This window comes from Barbus barbus (assembly GCF_936440315.1).
Source record: "Barbus barbus genome assembly, chromosome: 4".
In the NCBI taxonomy this organism is placed as follows: domain Eukaryota; kingdom Metazoa; phylum Chordata; class Actinopteri; order Cypriniformes; family Cyprinidae; genus Barbus; species Barbus barbus.
The window spans coordinates 9,481,162-9,498,046 of record NC_136732.1 but is presented as its reverse complement, the minus strand read 5'-3'; the positions used below and the strand labels follow the sequence as shown (position 1 = coordinate 9,498,046).

Below are 16,885 nucleotides of genomic sequence, written 5' to 3'. Positions count from 1 at the left end.
CCTCTTTTCCGTCCATCTATTCTGGGACAGCCATTCGGACTCTTCAGCCCAGACCGTTGCTTGTGGGTGTTCATAGCAAAGAAAAATCACAAAATGACTTCTTAATGTCTCAGTTATTTCTTTTAGACAGCAATGAGGTCAAATGAAAAGCAATTATAGACATTTTCTTAAGAAAAAAAAAACTCTAGCAAATGTGCTCTAGACAGTGTCTTAAACTGCCCTCAGGTTTGTCAAGTCTGCAAACAAAATCAGAGATCTTAAATATTTCTCATCAGATTTATCCAAGATGATCTGAGCAGCTATCCACATGCATTGTCTATTGTCTCATTTGTGTCTATGTTTAAGGAAGCTCACGAGGAACTACTGAAACAAATTTGATACACCCAACATCTAGACCTGTTGTACTTATGGGATTGGGTTCTAGTATATCCTTTTCATATTCCAATTATACTCCAAAATGGTGTCACATCAGTAAAACGGGTACATTTATCCAGACCTGGCTTCATTAAATATTTATCATTCTTCTAATGCACATGGTTCAAAGCAACAACGCAACTGTTTTGACTTTAGTCTGTCTTGTGGCTTTTCCAGTCTAATGTGACACCACCCATCACGTGTTTGAGGCTTTTCTCAAAAATGTCTATGCATCAGCTAAAACTTTCTCACTACATTCACCCCAGTTCATTACTTAGGTTTATGTAACTGAGAAATGCAATTAAGCAATTATCTGTAAAATTTGCATTCATTATTTAAAAGATTGTCTTACATATTTTAAAAAACACTAGTGTTTTTGTTTTTGCACAAGACATGTGAACTGTATTCTTTATTCATATTAAACCGAACGAAACACTGAAATATATAAACTAAAATATCATTAATAAAGATGAACTCTGAGCTGAATTAAACTAAGCTGTAACTGTAACCATGTGCCACACATATCCTGTCAGCTTCGGCAGAGGTCTGTTGTGCTGGTGAGTTTGTACAATGTTCATTCCCAGCCACTGTTTCCTAAATTTTGTGAAGAGACTGGTTTAATTACATACAAGTACTGGATGTTGTTTTGTTCTGGATTCAAAATGACACAGAGGAAAACACTACCCTGTTATTAAGAGCGACTATTCTTAAAACACCACTGAAGGAGAATGAAAACAAATGTGGAGTGTTGTTTGGTGAGCTGTGCTTTAAGTGTTTTGGCTGTATTTCCTTTGTGGTATTTTAAAAATGTTTTGTTTGTTCGAGAATAGAGTTTGCTTGTCAAATCAAGGCATATAAACTCAGCAAAAAAAGAAACGTTCCCCTGACTTTCAACTGTTTTTACTTTCAGTAAACTTAATGTGTAAATATTTGTATGAACACTAAAAGAGTCAACACCATAAGACATAAACTAAAAATGTTTCACAGACATGTGACTAACAGAAATAGAATAATGTGTCCGTGAATGAAGGGAGGCTCAAAATCAAAAGTACCAGTCAGTATCTGGTGTGGCCACCAGCTGCTTGAAGTACTGCAGTGCATCTCCTCCTCATGGACTGGACCAGATTTGTCAGTTCTTGCTGTGAGATGTTACCCCACTCTTCCACCAAGGCACTTGCAAGTTCCTGGACATTTCTGGGGGGAATGGCCCTAGCCCTCACTAGGGCTGAACCAGAATATTCGATTATTCGAATATTCGTTGGGTGGGTTGGCATTCGATCTTCAATTTTGAGATTCGAATATCCTTTTTTTTTTTTTTTTACACCTGGCATCCCCCGCAAAACGGTTCTCAACTTGTCCGCCTGGCTGAACATCTGCACCAGCCAATGAAAGACGTTCGTGCTGACCTATAGCATATATCATGAGCCCGCTTATATTATGAGCGCGCTTGCTGCACATCTACATTGGAAATAATGAACTTAAGCGCGCAAAAGACGCGACATGTGAACGGACCCTCTGCTATCACAAAACCGAATGCGATGCATGCGTTTTCTTTCTGTCAACTGTCCCGAGATGCGAGCGAAAGTCTTGGGTCAGCGTGCTGTAGCTCTTGTAGTGCAGACGAGATGCGCCGATATGAAGCCGCTTTGAGACCACAACGAGAGTGAAAGAGAGAAGACGCGGTCCAGCTGAATCACTCACGCTGTTTTCAAATGACTGATTTAATCTGATATTTTGTGTGGATTTATTTATTCATCTAACCTACATGCTATATTTAATAAATGTTTGCAAGATTTTCCCTCATTATAAACTCGAAAGCTGCGGGAATGAGTAAAACTATGCGATATGCCTACACACAAATTCAGGACCTGATTAAATATAATTCTATTATACAGAGATTAAAAATATATATGTAAAATAAAATTCCATGACTTCTACTAAACTTTTCCAGGTCTAGAAATGGCTGTTCGCTTCCGGCTCGCTCTGTTAGTTTATTAAATGTTTATTAATTATGAACGTGTCGCATGTCCATATTGCACCAAAATGCAACACTGCACTCCCTTGGGTCCGCAGCAACACACCTGCCGCGTGTGAAGTCATTGGATGAACATTTCTCGACACAATAAAAATGCAAACAGGCAGACAGACGCACAGAGATTCCTGCCTTTATTAGAGAGAAGAATATGTTCAGCCCCTCCCTCCGAAGCTTCGAATATTCGGTGTTGATTCCTATGGAAGCTTTGAAGCTCAAAAAATGGTATTCGGACCAGCCCTAGCCCTCACCCTGCGATCCAACAGGTCCCAGACGTGCTCAATGGGATTGAGATCCGGGCTCTTCGCTGGCCATGGCAGAACACTGACATTACTGTCATGCAGAAACTCACGCAGTATGGCTGGTGGCATTGTCCTGCTGGAGGATCATGTCCGGATGAGCATGCATAAAGGGTACCACATGAGGGAGGAGGATGTCTTCCCTGTCCCGCAAGGCATTGAGATTGCCTGCAATGACAACAAGCTCAGTCCGATGGTGATGTGATATACCGCCCCCAGACCATGACGGACCCCCCACCTCCAAATCGATCCCGCTCCAGGGTACAGGCCTCGGTGTAACGCTCATTCCTTCGACGATAAACACGAATCCGTCCATCACCCCTGGTGAGACAAAACCGTGACTCATCAGTGAAGAGCACTTTTTGCCACTCCTGTCTGGTCCAGCGAAGGTGGGTTTGTACCCATAGGCGGCGTTGTTGCTGGTGAATTCTGGTAAGGACCTGCCTTACAACAGGCCGACAAGCCCTCAGTCCAGCCTCTCTCAGCCTATTGAGGACAGTCTGAGCACTGATGGAGGGATTGTGTGTTCCTGGTGTGACTCGGGCAGTTGTTGTGGCCATCCTGTACCTGTCACGCAGGTGTGATATTCGGATGTACCGATCCTGTGCAGGTGTTGTTACACGTGGTCTTCCACTGCGAGGATGATCAGCTGTCCTTCCTGTCTCGCTGTAGCGCTGTCTTAGGCGTCTCACAGTGCGGACATGGCAATTTATTGCCCTAGCCACATCAGCAGTCCTCATGCCTCCCTGCAGCATGCCTAATACACGTTCACGCAGATGAGCAGGGACCCTGGGCATCTTTCTTTGGGTGTTTTTCACAGTCGGTAGACAAGTCTCTTTAGTGTCCTGCGTTTTTAGAACTGTGACCTTAAATGCCTACTCTCTGTAAGCTGTTAAGGTCTTAACGACCATTCCACAGGTGCATGTTAATTAATTGATTATGGTTAATTGAACATGCATGGAGAACATTGTTTAAACCTTTACAATGAAGATCTGTAAAGTTATTTGGATTTTTACAACATTATTGTTGAAATACACAGTCCTGAAAAAGGGACGTTTCTTTTTTTGCGGAGTTTATCATTATAAATGATGTACTCTTGCAAAATGAATAATTGTATAACTATTTTATTTTTTATCAAAAATACAAGAAACTAGTGTTTCCACCCTATTATTCTCATTATTGCATAGAAATTAACTGAGACTACAAGATATTTGACCAGAGTTACATTTCTCTGTTTGTTTTACTTGAACTTGGTACTGCTTTTGACAATAGAGAACACAACAATATTCTATATTGTGTTAACATTTCTAAACAGGCACTTGCCTATTTTAGATTCTACAAGTTAATTTGTGTAAATTTAACTGTGTAAAATATGGTGCTCCGATGCTAAAGAAGGGTATTCCACAAGGTTCAGTCTTAGGTCCTTTGGTTTTCCCCTTGTACATACTCCCTTTAGGTGCTATTATTAGAAAACTTGGCATTTCATTGTTATGCAGACTATACACAGCTTTCATCCAAATTGATCTGTGTGATCTGTGAATGTTTGCAACAACTGATGGCAGTTTTGATCCAACACTTACATTACTTATGCCCTGAATAGAGTTAACTGTGCTGAGAAATCTGTGTATGGAGTGGTTTGAAATTGCCGTTACTCACTGAGCTCAGTACAGTTTGTCCCAAAAACTAGTTTTATGTGTGAATTTTTGACCCAATCACAACCAGGTCCCTTGCAGATTAATTCTTCTATGCATCTGTATGTGTGTTTACAGGCATCATGGTGCACTCTGAGAGCTGAGTTTGTTCATCTTAACCCTGCACAACTGCATCACATGCTGAGAGAGTACAACACATCTCGGATGTGCCCTCCGTGCTGGACGCCATCTCCAGAGGATTCAGCAGCTGCCCTCAATACCTGTGAGCCCAAATATGAGCACACACATATTTCATTTTGTAACTGGATTATACAATTTCCAATATTTAACCATTGTCATTTCCAAAATCTCTTATACCAACAGCCTTATTTTATAAGATAAGGCTTAAGTGATGTCTTGAATGCTTTTCTTTAGCTTACTGAGATTCTCTGTTCCTCTGCCTGAGTGCCTGACAACAAAAATGTTTTTTTCTTAGCTAATATCCTGGAAAGTTTCGACAACCATCCTCCTCTAACCCTGCCCAGCAGCATTTTTAATCTGGAGCTGGGAAATCCCATCACAGAGCCAGGGCTGTTCACTCCTCTCCGGCATCTGCAGGAGTTTATCCAGTCTCTCCCAGACAGCCAGACACAGTCTGATAATCAGCCCTCACAGGTAAACCTCCTCCATGCTGTTAACTCCCTACAGACGCCACAGAAAATGCAATGGTTTAAAACTGGTTTGACAGTAGATTTCGGAATGTTGGCCTGTAGTTTAGAAATGAGCAATTTTCAACTAAAGTCAGTATAGTTATTCTGCTATAGTTATAAACCTACCCTAGATTTCTTAACAGTGTTGCTTAAATGATTGCTATTTAATTTAAAAAATGGTAAACACACCAGACTCCGACAACTGGCTGTTTTACACTGAAGACAATAGAATTGCATCTTCCTTCATTCATTCTGTTTTCTTTTACTTACAACAAAACTGAGCATTGACTAAATTTCTTAATTACTTTCCCTGAGAATCAGACTTTTTAACGTACAACATCTATTCATAATTTTCATTAATAGTTTTAGAATATCTTACTCTTGCTTTGAACAAAACCAAACAATATTTATATCTTACTATCTTAATAGAACCTAACTGGCCATCATTTAAATATCTTAATAAAACAGAACTGACCAATATTACATACCAATAACACAATATAGCCAGATCTAAATCTGGAGGATCCCTCGTATAATTGTTACGTAGTGTCATATCGCCCAGCCCTAAAACTACTGCATTATTAACTACATGACTTTCTATAAAGCTGCTTTGAAACATTGTGTATCTTGAAAGGTGTTATAAAAAAATTAATTGACTTGAAATATAGTGTGTCAATTATTTTTGACATTTCGGATGCATTCAGGGCTCCTGCAGTAACTTGACTGAAGAGACAGCACCTGAACTAATCACCTGCCAAGACTCAGAGGAGAAGGATCAACACCATGTCAGCTTGACACCTCAGTTTCGGGGGTCTCACAGTAACCTGAGCTCATGTGAGGCTGTCCTGACCCAGAAACTCAAGTGCCTGGAGCTCCAAAACAGCTTGTCAGGAAATACAGACCTGGGCTACCACAAGAGTCTGGCCCTCGACCCCTCCTGCCTGCTGACGCCTCCCAACACCCCTCAGAGTCTTGAGCAAGCTGAGCTTGAAGCCAGTCTGCTGGAGGGGGCGGCACAGCAGACGGCACGCCAGCACAGGAAAGGTAACATCACTTCACCATGACCGAGCAGATGCTAAAACACATGCTGAACTGCCTCTCTCCACCAAAAACCTTTCCAGTTACAAGGATTATGAAAAAAAAAAATGGGAAAATACAAGGTTTCTTGCATTTGCAAGTAGTTTTACAAAGATTTAAACCTACTTGAGCACTAGTACTACTCATCTTCTGTTTGTTTGTCAGCTGTACTCTTAGAAATATCTCAGATGTTTTCATCCCATAGCGTGCTGATTTCAAAGGTAGGGTGTATTGTTTTTGGAGGCGTGTGGGAAGTGCTGGTGTTGATGTGGATTTGGGTTTGTGTGCTCTGGCTGCACAAGGAAACCAGCCCCCTCTTCTCTCCAGAATGCTCTCCCACATGTAATATATTTATACAGTGAGCAATGTTCAGGTGAGGTCACTGAACAACTTTAAGAGTGAGTCTTTGTAACTGGTGTTAACTTTGTAACAGGTTAATATTCTGAACTGGCATTCCTGAGCACTTTATTTCTTCCGTAGAAGTACTAAAATAATTATTTATTATTGGAAATTAAGCAATCAAAATTACGCCTCAGCCTAAATATGATAAATCATAGAGCTTCTGAAGCACTTTAAAACATTGTAGCGAAATTTGTCGGAAAACAATAATAACTCTTGCTGTTTCATCAGTGACGATAAATGATTTCCATGATAAAATCATAAAAAGATCATATATTTTTACAGCATCGGAAAGTAATAAACAGGAAGCTTTGTGAAGCAAAATAGGCAAATAGTAAATAGGTCCAGTGATGATAATACCATGCTAATGGATTATTGCCATATTCATATACCATGGTTTTTACATTGTACTTCTGAGAATACCCTGGGATGCCAAACAAACTTGAAAAAAATAAACAAATAAAATAAAATATTGGCATGTTTTTTAACCATGGTAAAATATTGAATTTATTTACAGGTTGGCACACACTCTTGAGTGACTTTTTTGCATTTATAAAAGAGTAGCAAAAACAATACGAAAGAATTATGCCAATATTCAGTATAATTGCAATTTATACCTAAAAAAAAAAAAAAAGCATAACTAGGCATAGTTCATCCAAAAATGAAAATTCATAATTTCTTCACCCTGTCGTTTCAAACCCATAAGACTGTTAATTTTCAAAACACAAGTTTAAGGTAGTTTTAATGAAACCTGAGAGATTTCTGTCCCTCCACTGAAATTTTATTCCACCAAAGCAGACAAGCCCCAAAAAGGTCATAAAGGCATCATAAAAAGCAATCCATCTGACTCCAGTAGTTGAATCCCAATTTTATGAAGCAACATAAAAACTTCTTTCCTAAATTATCTTGACTTTGCATAGGGATCTGATGCACATTCACAAGAAACAATGATGCATATGTGTCGTTTTAACGTAAGAGTGGACGTTTTGACTGTATAGGTTAAAGTCTCAAATTACATTTTTGGTCCCAAAAATCAGTTTTACTGGTAGTCCACTGTACGAATATTTTTTGGGTATAATATGTCACAGTTTACTTTATTTTGCTATCCTCACTTACATAAATGAACTATAGTGTCCTGCACCCACTAGTAAGAAAAAAAAATCTGTCTGAATAATTTTTGGTTTGACTGTAGATAAAGAGTGGTAGAGCCCTACATGTGGCATCCTGTTCCCATTGGTTTCCCGCCTCCTTCTAAAGACTAGTGTGGACTTTCCTTATCAAAGGAACTCTGTTTCGACCACACTGGTTTTGGTCACTAATTCATCCCGCTTTTTTGGTTGTGGCACAAATCCTATAATCTGGTTCAGGAATTACAGAGAGGTGGTGATGTCAGGAGAAAAAAGAGCATTGGATAAAGCATCATGGGAATTTACAGTTGGCTTGCTGGCTGGAATCTTAATCGGGACAGGCATTGTTCAGGATGCTGGCCGGGTGGCCGAGCGCTGGAGGAAAACCCCCTTTTCCACCAACCCAGAGCAGATCTTTATGGGAACATGAAGAGACATCATAAAATCAGGGTTCATACTTATGTATCATATGCAATATGAAGAATCGACTGATGTTTATGACAAACCAAACCTGCTGTGAAAATCGACATGTCAGTTTTTTTTTTTTTTTTTTTTTTTCAATTCGGATTTCATTTTGACTGTCAGGAAATAAACACAGTTATAATAATCTTGACAATCCTGGAAACAAATTTCATGTTCTTCATACACAATATACTTTCTTATTTTTTTCTTCTGAATACGAGGTGATGTATGACCTGGAAATTCAGTGGCTTTTGGTTTGTTTGTGCTTCTGAACTAGTGAAGTTTCTGAGCTGGTAATGAATTGTTTGATTTTATTTTCTCATTAGAAAACGGCATCACAGGAAACCAAAGAACAAAGGAGGATGAGGATGATAGAGATGAAGTGTTCACCGTAGAGCTGATGAGAGGACCTCATGGTCTTGGGCTGGCGCTGGTGGATGGAATGGTGAGACTAATCTTTTTTTCTTTTCTATTTATCATTCTGTACTTGTGTACTTGTCTCTCGCCCTTATGCTAGTGTACGTGTGTCTCCTAGACGATGTACATAATGGCATACTACCCTACTGCTCTTACTCTTTCTGTGATATATAGCATGTAGACTGTGCACAGTATGTATGTTTTTATGGAATACCTGCATGATGGTTGATGCAGATTAATGGTAATAAGAATTTATCAGGAAAATGACCTGGATATGTTTTTGTTTGACACAAACATTCTCTCCATTTACTGGAGAAGGTGTGACATTTTAAGCAAAAGGCCCCTCTAATAAGCAGATTACATATTGTCTTTTATGGTTGTTCCTTCATTGTGATTATGCTGTTGAAATGACCCTGTTTTATATACAGAAGGATGGTACTTCATATCCATTTCTTTGTGTAAACGCACTGCTGTGTAAAAAACATGCTAGTCAAATGAAAACTGTGATGCAGTTTGAGCACTTGCTACAACATCTCAACAGCTTCGAAACTAGGCCACTCAACAGCTGTTATGACTAAAAATAATCAGGGCTACACTAGCTCTGTACACTTAAGTACATGCAGGCTTTGTTCCAAAACCTACCTTGCTGTATACAGCCTACATACAGTCGTGGTCACAATTATTGGCACCCTTGGTAAATATGATCAAAGAAGGCTGTGAAAATTGATCTGCATTGTTAATCCTTTTGAACTTTTCTTTTAAAAATTCACAAAAATCTGACCTTTCATTGGATAATAAGAATTTAAAATGGGGGAAATATTAATTGGCCACAATTAACGGCGCCCTTCTATTCAATACTTTTTGAAACCTCCATTTGCCAGTTTAACAGCAATTTTCTCCTATAATGCCCGATGAGGTTAGAGAACACCTGACAAGAGATCAGAGACCATTCCTTCATCCAGAATCTCTCCAGACCCTTTAGATTCACAGCTCCATGATGGTGCTTCTTCTCTTCAGTTCACCTGGGGTTCAGGTCAGAAGCAGAAGCTTGGTTTTGTGCTCCGTGACCCAGTGATTTTTGTGTTGTTTTTGAGGTTTGTGTTTGGATTATTGTATGGTTGGAAGATCCAAACATGGCCCATTATAACATTAACAGAGTCAGTCACTTATTGATTTTTTTATCTGTTGGTATTTGATAGAATCCATGATGCCATGTGTCTAAACAAGATGTCCATGACTTCCAGCAGAAATATAGGCCCACAACATCAAATATACAGCAGTATATTTCATTGTACACATGGGGTACTTTTTATCCCCGTGTTCACCAAACCCATCTTGAGTGTTTGCTGCTAAAAAGCTAAATTTTTTGTTTCATCTGACCATAGAAGCCAGTCTAATTTGACGTTCCAGTCCTGTCTGATAACTGAATATGCTGGAGTTTGTTTTTGGATGAGCTGGGAGAATTTTTCTTGAAACCCTCCCAAACAACATGTGGTGATGTAGGGGCTGTTTGACAATTTTTTTAAGGTTTTCTGACCCCGAGGCTCTACTATTCTGCAGTTCTCCAGCTGTGGTCCTTGGAGAGCCGTTAGCCACTCAAACTCTCCTCCTCACTGTGCATTAGGACGATATAGACACACGTCCTCTTCCAGGCAGTTTCATAAAAAATTTTATTGATTGGAAATCCTTAATTATTGCCCTGATGGTGGAAATGATAATTTTGCTCCATGGGAACACTGCTCTAGCTCTTTTCTTAAAGCCACTTCACTAATTTGTGAAGCTCAATTATCTTTTGCTGCACATAAGAAATATATTCTTTGGTTTTTCTCATTGTGATGGATGATTAAGGGAATTTGGGCTTTGTTTTCCCTCCTATTTATATTTCTGTGAAACAGGAAGCCATGGCTGGATAATTTCATGTTCATAATCACCCTGGAGTGCTCAAAATTGTGAATATGAATGGGAACATACTTCAGAGATATTTTACTCATAAGAATTTCTAGGGGTACCAATAATTGTGTCCAACGTGTATTTGAGAAAAACATTTATTTCATAATGAGTTTTTCCCCCATTTTCAATTGTTTTAGTTCAATACAAGGTTAGATTTTTGTGATTCTTTTTAAATAAAAGATCACTAGGATTAATATTGCAGGTTTATTTTCAAAGCCTTCTATAATCATATTTACTAAGGGTGCCAATAATTCTCACCACGACTGTAGACAGCATCTTAACCTTTGAAGGGATACTTCACCCAAAAATGTAAATTCTGTAATTTCATGTCATGTCATTACTAACCCATAAGACCTTCGTTCAGCTGAGAGAATTCTGTTCCTCCACTGAAGATCCATACACCCAAAAAGTTCATAAAGACACTGCAAAAGTAATCCATATGAGTCAAGCAGTTTAATCCAAGTCTTCTGAAGAGACTCTTTATATGAGTTTTATATGGTTACACACTAATATTTTATAAAGTGGGCCTATTTTATTGAATTATATGTATAATACATAGTTAGCATGTTCAGACTAGGTTTCTTGACTGAATTTGTCACATTGTGTTGTGGGATTGTCTTCTCTGCAAAGGACACATAATGCTACCTTAGATTTTTGCTAAATGTGTTGCTACCTTAGATCTGGTTTTGGCCAAAGATGACGTGGGCGATGGAATAATCTTGTAGTTTTTAAAGCCTTCACATCAGAAGTGATGCCCTAGAATGCTGCCTACATAGGACGCTCATTAGCTTTTGGAACAGAGCCATAGTCTCTTAGGGCTGCTTTGTTCTTTTCTTTGGAGAGTTTGGCTCTGTAAATGACTTGGTATTGCTGACTTAGGTGTTAGCTATGAGGTGCATGTGAGGGGGGTAGTTTTACGAGAAGCTGCTGAGGAGGGATGAATGGGTTTGCGTTGGACACTGAACGAATAATGAGTCCAGAGCTTGACTGAACGTGAGAAGCTCTCCTGCGTTTCCCAGAACTGCACTGTCATTGAAAATATAGAGCTGATGTTAAAAATAAGATGAAGTTAGAACCTGATGACTGTGTGGTTGAGTCTTCAGAGACAATAAAACATTCTCCATGTGAGTCAGGACACTCTCAAACAAATGCAGCAGTTCAACTAAACTGATACCGAGGAGAATCAAACTAATTCATTTCCCGTTGCTGTTGAATCATCATGTAGTCATGGCTAATCTTGTGTGTTGATAGAAAACTCCTCTGCGAGTGAGTGGGATCTACGTGAAGTCAGTGGTGCCTGATTCCCCAGCAGCCCTCAGTCAGAGACTAAGAGTGGGCGACCGCATCCTCGTTGTCAATGGAGTCAGTCTGGTGGGAATGGACTACCACAGGTGAACACCGGACACTTCTCCAAACATTCAACATGCTGCCTTCCTGCTGAACATGTCTTTTTATACGTTTCCTCTTTCCTTTTATTATGTGAAAAACATTTCTTGATCATTTTACCTACATTTTTACTGATTTGGTTAAAAAAGGATTAAACCTCTAATTGATAAAAACACCCATAAGCTGTTTCAGAACAAATATACTGAATAAAGTTAAAAGGCTGACAAATATTTAGAGTTATTTATGCAGTTCTGTCTGGAGCAAAATTACACACTTTATCTTTAGCTTATAACTTAAACTAATAAGAAATTGTCCACATTAGTGGATGCTTTTGATACCAATGCTGTCAGTCAGGGTTATATTAAAAAAAAAAATTGATATCTTAAAATTATTTTCTGTATTTGTATAAAGTAATTTTCCAAAAAGTAATTTAGTCCTAAAATCAAAAGAAAGCTTTAGGACCACTACAATGTTTTCACATTTGAAATGAACAATAAAATGTCAAAATTATTGATTCCGAAATATTTTTGGATTATTTTTTTCTCATTCACTTTAATCCCAATTTAAATTGTCACAAATAATAGCATGAGTTGTCTTTTTTTCATTTTGCCACAGTCTTTTTGTTTAATACTTCACGATTTAAATAGTACTGCATTGTTCATTATTAGCATTCATTTATTTGTTGTTTTCTTAAAACATATAATTATTTCTTTTGATTTTGGAGTCAAATGACTTGGAAATGTTCTGAACATGTTTGGAGAGGTTCACTTTATACGATTGAATCGAGATGTCTGAGGTTTCACAGATGAGATCAATGTTCTTGACACTGAAACTGATCTGTTTTTTTCTGTCAGTGGACGAGAACTGATCCGGACGTCCAGCGACTCGCTGCGGTTACTGGTGGCCAAAACTGAATCCAGGAGCAGCAGCAGGAGCTTCATCACCAGATGCTGAGAAACAAAACAGACCCGTCTGGACGATTGACTATCATTGGACTGATCTTTCCTCATTGCTCCATTCAGTCAAATCTCAGGCAGTGAAACTCAGATTTATGCTGAAACCAAAGGAAAGGCAATTCAAATGAATTCATTAATGTTGCTGTTTGTGTTGTTTTCTTTGTCTTTGGCTGTTGGTGGCAGTACAGACGTCTCAAATGGCCAGGACAATATGTTGATATCTTATTTTAGCATTTATTTCACACTTTTCTTTCTTTTTTTTATGTAACACAGTTTACCAGATGTTTTCTCGTGTTTTATTTTTGTTTAGTGTCTGTCATTTTCCAGTTTCCTGAGAAATAGTTGTGGTCCAGACGGAGTTATTTCAGTTTCCCTAAAACTCAAACTGGAAGAGAAAGAGAGTCTCATAAATCCATTTTGCTCATAACATCCAAATACTGCTGTAAATATCTGTCAGAACTACATTAGTTTTAGTCAGTTTTTAATATTTGGCCAAAGTATCACTATTAATGTGGTTTGCGTTGTTGATGTTATTTTATATTGATGTAATTTCATATTAATATTACTTGATGACGATCATAAATGATGTTCTTCCTCAGTGCCAGAGAAACAGTGTTATATTGTCATCAGTGTTCATGATGGTGTTAAAAACAATCGGTTATAATATTTATATTGATAACTGTTCATGTAGAAGTGTAATAAATATTATTTCATTTCTTTTTAAAGAAAAGAGAAAAACTGTTGCTGTTTATTTTCTTTTTAAAAAGTTTGACTTTCAGTTTGTTTAATATCCATTCATTGTATTAACATTTTCTATGCATATAAACTATATCAGAATATCCCATAATCCTTCTGGACAAGATGATCATGCAATATTACATGCACAGTTTTCCAGTAATATATTTCCTATTGAACAGGAAGTTGGATGGTGCAAAGCAATCATTTTAATAGTTAGCAGGTGTTAGAAATTTAAAATACACCTGGAAAAAATTATGATAATTTTGTCAATATTTAGTGAGAGTATAAATAGTTTCAAAACTAACAGACATGGACTAAAGCCACAGACCTGTAGGCTGGATTTCAGAGGGTCTTTATCTGGTCTATCTCTGCTGGTCTGTGAGTCTGCAGAGGTTTACAAATGAAATCTAAATAAAGCAGCACACACTTCAGTGTAAAGGAGGAGCTGCAGAAGAGCATGGAGGAGCTCAAGGGTGAATCTGAATGGAAATGCTGCTCACCGCAAAACTCAACGCCATTTATAGAGCTTTTATTGAGCGAATGCAGCAGCAACACACACATACAGACTTTAACATGATCTTTAGACATATGCACCTCTTTATATGTATTGTTAGTTTTTTTTTGGCTGACCATTCGCTGTCTGGAATAGCAGATTGTACTACTCTCTATGTATAGTATGCATTCACATCATCTACTACTATACATTTGCTAATGTGCTGAAGAACTCAATGCACCGAATACTGTATCCCACAATACGTAATATTTAACTTTATTTGTCATTTCAGGTGGATGAGCAGAATGATCAGCTTTGATTTAATTAAACATTGTTACAAAATTACACACATGCACGCACACACACATTTACATTTAGCAGACACTTTTATTCAAAGCGACTTACAAATGAGGACATTAGAAGCAATCAAAACCAACAAAAGAGCAACAACATACAAGTGCTATGACAAGTCTTGGTTAGCCTAACGCAGTACACGAGTACACGTAGAACGTTTTTTTTTTTTTTAAAGAAAACGAGTAGATAAAAAAAACAAAAAACTAGGTTTCTATTTTCTATATTCTAAGAAACAAGTAGAATAGAAAAAAGAAAGCTAGTGTTAGTTTTTCAAGAAAAGCTAGCAGTTAGAGAATAAATTTATAATTGATAGAGGGTCAAATGTGTTTTTTAAATAAAAAGAAGACTGATAGATAAAATAGAATTAGAATAGAGAATGCTAGAGTTAGAGGGTCAAATAAAGATGGAAGAGATGTGTTTTTAGCCATTGGCTAAGGGTTCAGCTTCTCGGATTGAGTTGGGCAGGTCATTCCACCAGGTGGGAACAGTTAATGAAAAAGTCTGTGAAGGTGATTTGTGCCTCTTTGGGATGGCACTACAATGCGTCGTTCACTTGCAGAACGCAAGCTTCTAGAGGGCACATAAGTCTGAAGTACTGAATTTAGGTTAAGGGGTTCAGGTGGTTCTGTAGACAAACATTAATGCCTTGAATTTTACGTGAGCAGCTATTGGTAGCCAGTGCAAATTGATGAACAGAGGTGTGATGTGCGTTCTTTTCGGCTCATTAAAGATTAATCTTGCAGCAGCATTTTGGATTAATTGTAGAGATTTGACGGAAATGGCTGGAAGACCTGCTAAGAGAGCATTGCGATAGTCAAGTCTGGACAGAACAAGAGCCTGAACAAGGAGTTGTGAAGCATGTTCCGAAAGAAAGGGCCTGGTCTTCTTAATATTGTATAAAGACACATATATATCAACATATATAAACACACACACACATATATATATATATATATACACACACGCACGTGACAGCAGTCTAACAAACTACTGTTTGATATTGTAAAATAATGACTGCTGTTTCATTACAGAAATCACAACAAAAGTGCTTTAACATTATTATACAATATTTCTTGAATTAAACCAACTCACTGAGACATTATAATGTGTTTTCAATGAATAGTCATTTAAAATAATAATGATAATGATTAATAACCCTCTTTCTCCCAACAGCAGGAGATGGATGAAGTAAATATTTAACAGCTGTGGCTGAATGATGCTGTTAGTCCAGACACAGATCCAGTCTGGAGACTGATCAGACAGAGGATGAACGAGATTAATTCACTTCATCAATCCTCAGTGATGCGGTGTTCATGTATTCATTCACTGAATGATGTTTGTCTCGCTCTCTCTCTCTTTCAATTCAATTCAATTCAGCTTTATTAGCATGACTGTGTAACACAGTGTTGCCAAAGCATTAACATAACAACAACAACATAAATAACAACATAATAATAATTAAAATCCATCTAAATAAATGAAAAGATAAAGTAAGTCAGTTTCAAGTTAACATTGTGAATGGTTAATACATATTTTGCAGCTAGTGCAGCTGTGTTATCTTCTCCAAGTAAGAAGGGCATTTTCTCAGTATAACTAAGTTCAGTAAATGATGGGATCAGGGCTTCAAATCTGGGAGAAATTGTGATATTTAGGACAAATCAGCAGAAAGTGTTTCTCATCCTCTGTTTGCTGTAGATCACAGTGTCTACAGATCCTCTGCTCTCGCTCTGTCCATGTTCGTCTATGTCTTCCTCTCTCTATTTCTAAATCATGGTTACTTAATCTGTATTTGGAGAGGATTTGTCTTTCTTTAAATGGTTTAATCAATAAATAATTGGCAACTTTAGTGCTTCTGTTTAGGGTTGAGTAGCATTGGAGTTTATTTTTAGAGATTCATCAAGTGTCTTTTAGATTTTTGTCAATTTCTTTAATAATGGTTTTGGGGTTGAAGCTGTAGTCAGCGAGGAGCTGGGTTTTATGGACTAGCTGAAGAGCGAGTGTCTTTAGACCCTTACAGAAAAACCACATGAATTTCACATGTGCAAAAGCACATGTGGCCACATATACATGTGATTCTGCACATGTAAAATTTTACGTGTGAAAACATGTGAAAATCACATGTGAAGCGTGTGCTTTGCACATGGGAAATGTGTTTTTGGAACATTTTCATGTGAATTTCCATGTGAATCCCATGTTAATCCCATGTGAAACCCATGTGATCACATGTCAAACACATGAGATCACATGTGAAACATGTATATTCCCATGTGAAACCCATGGTACTTTCCTATATGAATCCCATGTGAAACCCATGGGATCACATGAGAATCCCATGTGATCACATGTGAAACACATATATATTCCCATGTGAAACCCATGGTACTTTCTTATGTGAAACCCATGGTACTTTCCTATGTGAATCCCATGTGAAACCCATGGG

At 37.9% G+C, this 16,885-nt stretch overlaps 1 protein-coding gene across 1 annotated transcript in view; it reads left to right on the top strand.

The window, feature by feature from the left end:
• Positions 1 to 13,582, top strand: part of LOC306865664 (ras-associating and dilute domain-containing protein-like) — a 37,428-nt gene extending 23,846 nt beyond the window's left edge. Inside the window, exons 11-16 of the mRNA XM_079410406.1 lie at positions 4,515 to 4,659; positions 4,873 to 5,051; positions 5,791 to 6,130; positions 8,478 to 8,596; positions 11,770 to 11,909; positions 12,759 to 13,582. Of these exons, the coding sequence (XP_079266532.1) occupies positions 4,515 to 4,659; positions 4,873 to 5,051; positions 5,791 to 6,130; positions 8,478 to 8,596; positions 11,770 to 11,909; positions 12,759 to 12,858 (1,023 nt within the window). The 3' untranslated portion in view covers positions 12,859 to 13,582. The remainder of the gene's footprint in view (positions 1 to 4,514; positions 4,660 to 4,872; positions 5,052 to 5,790; positions 6,131 to 8,477; positions 8,597 to 11,769; positions 11,910 to 12,758) is intronic.
• The last annotated feature ends 3,303 nt before the right edge of the window (positions 13,583 to 16,885 follow it).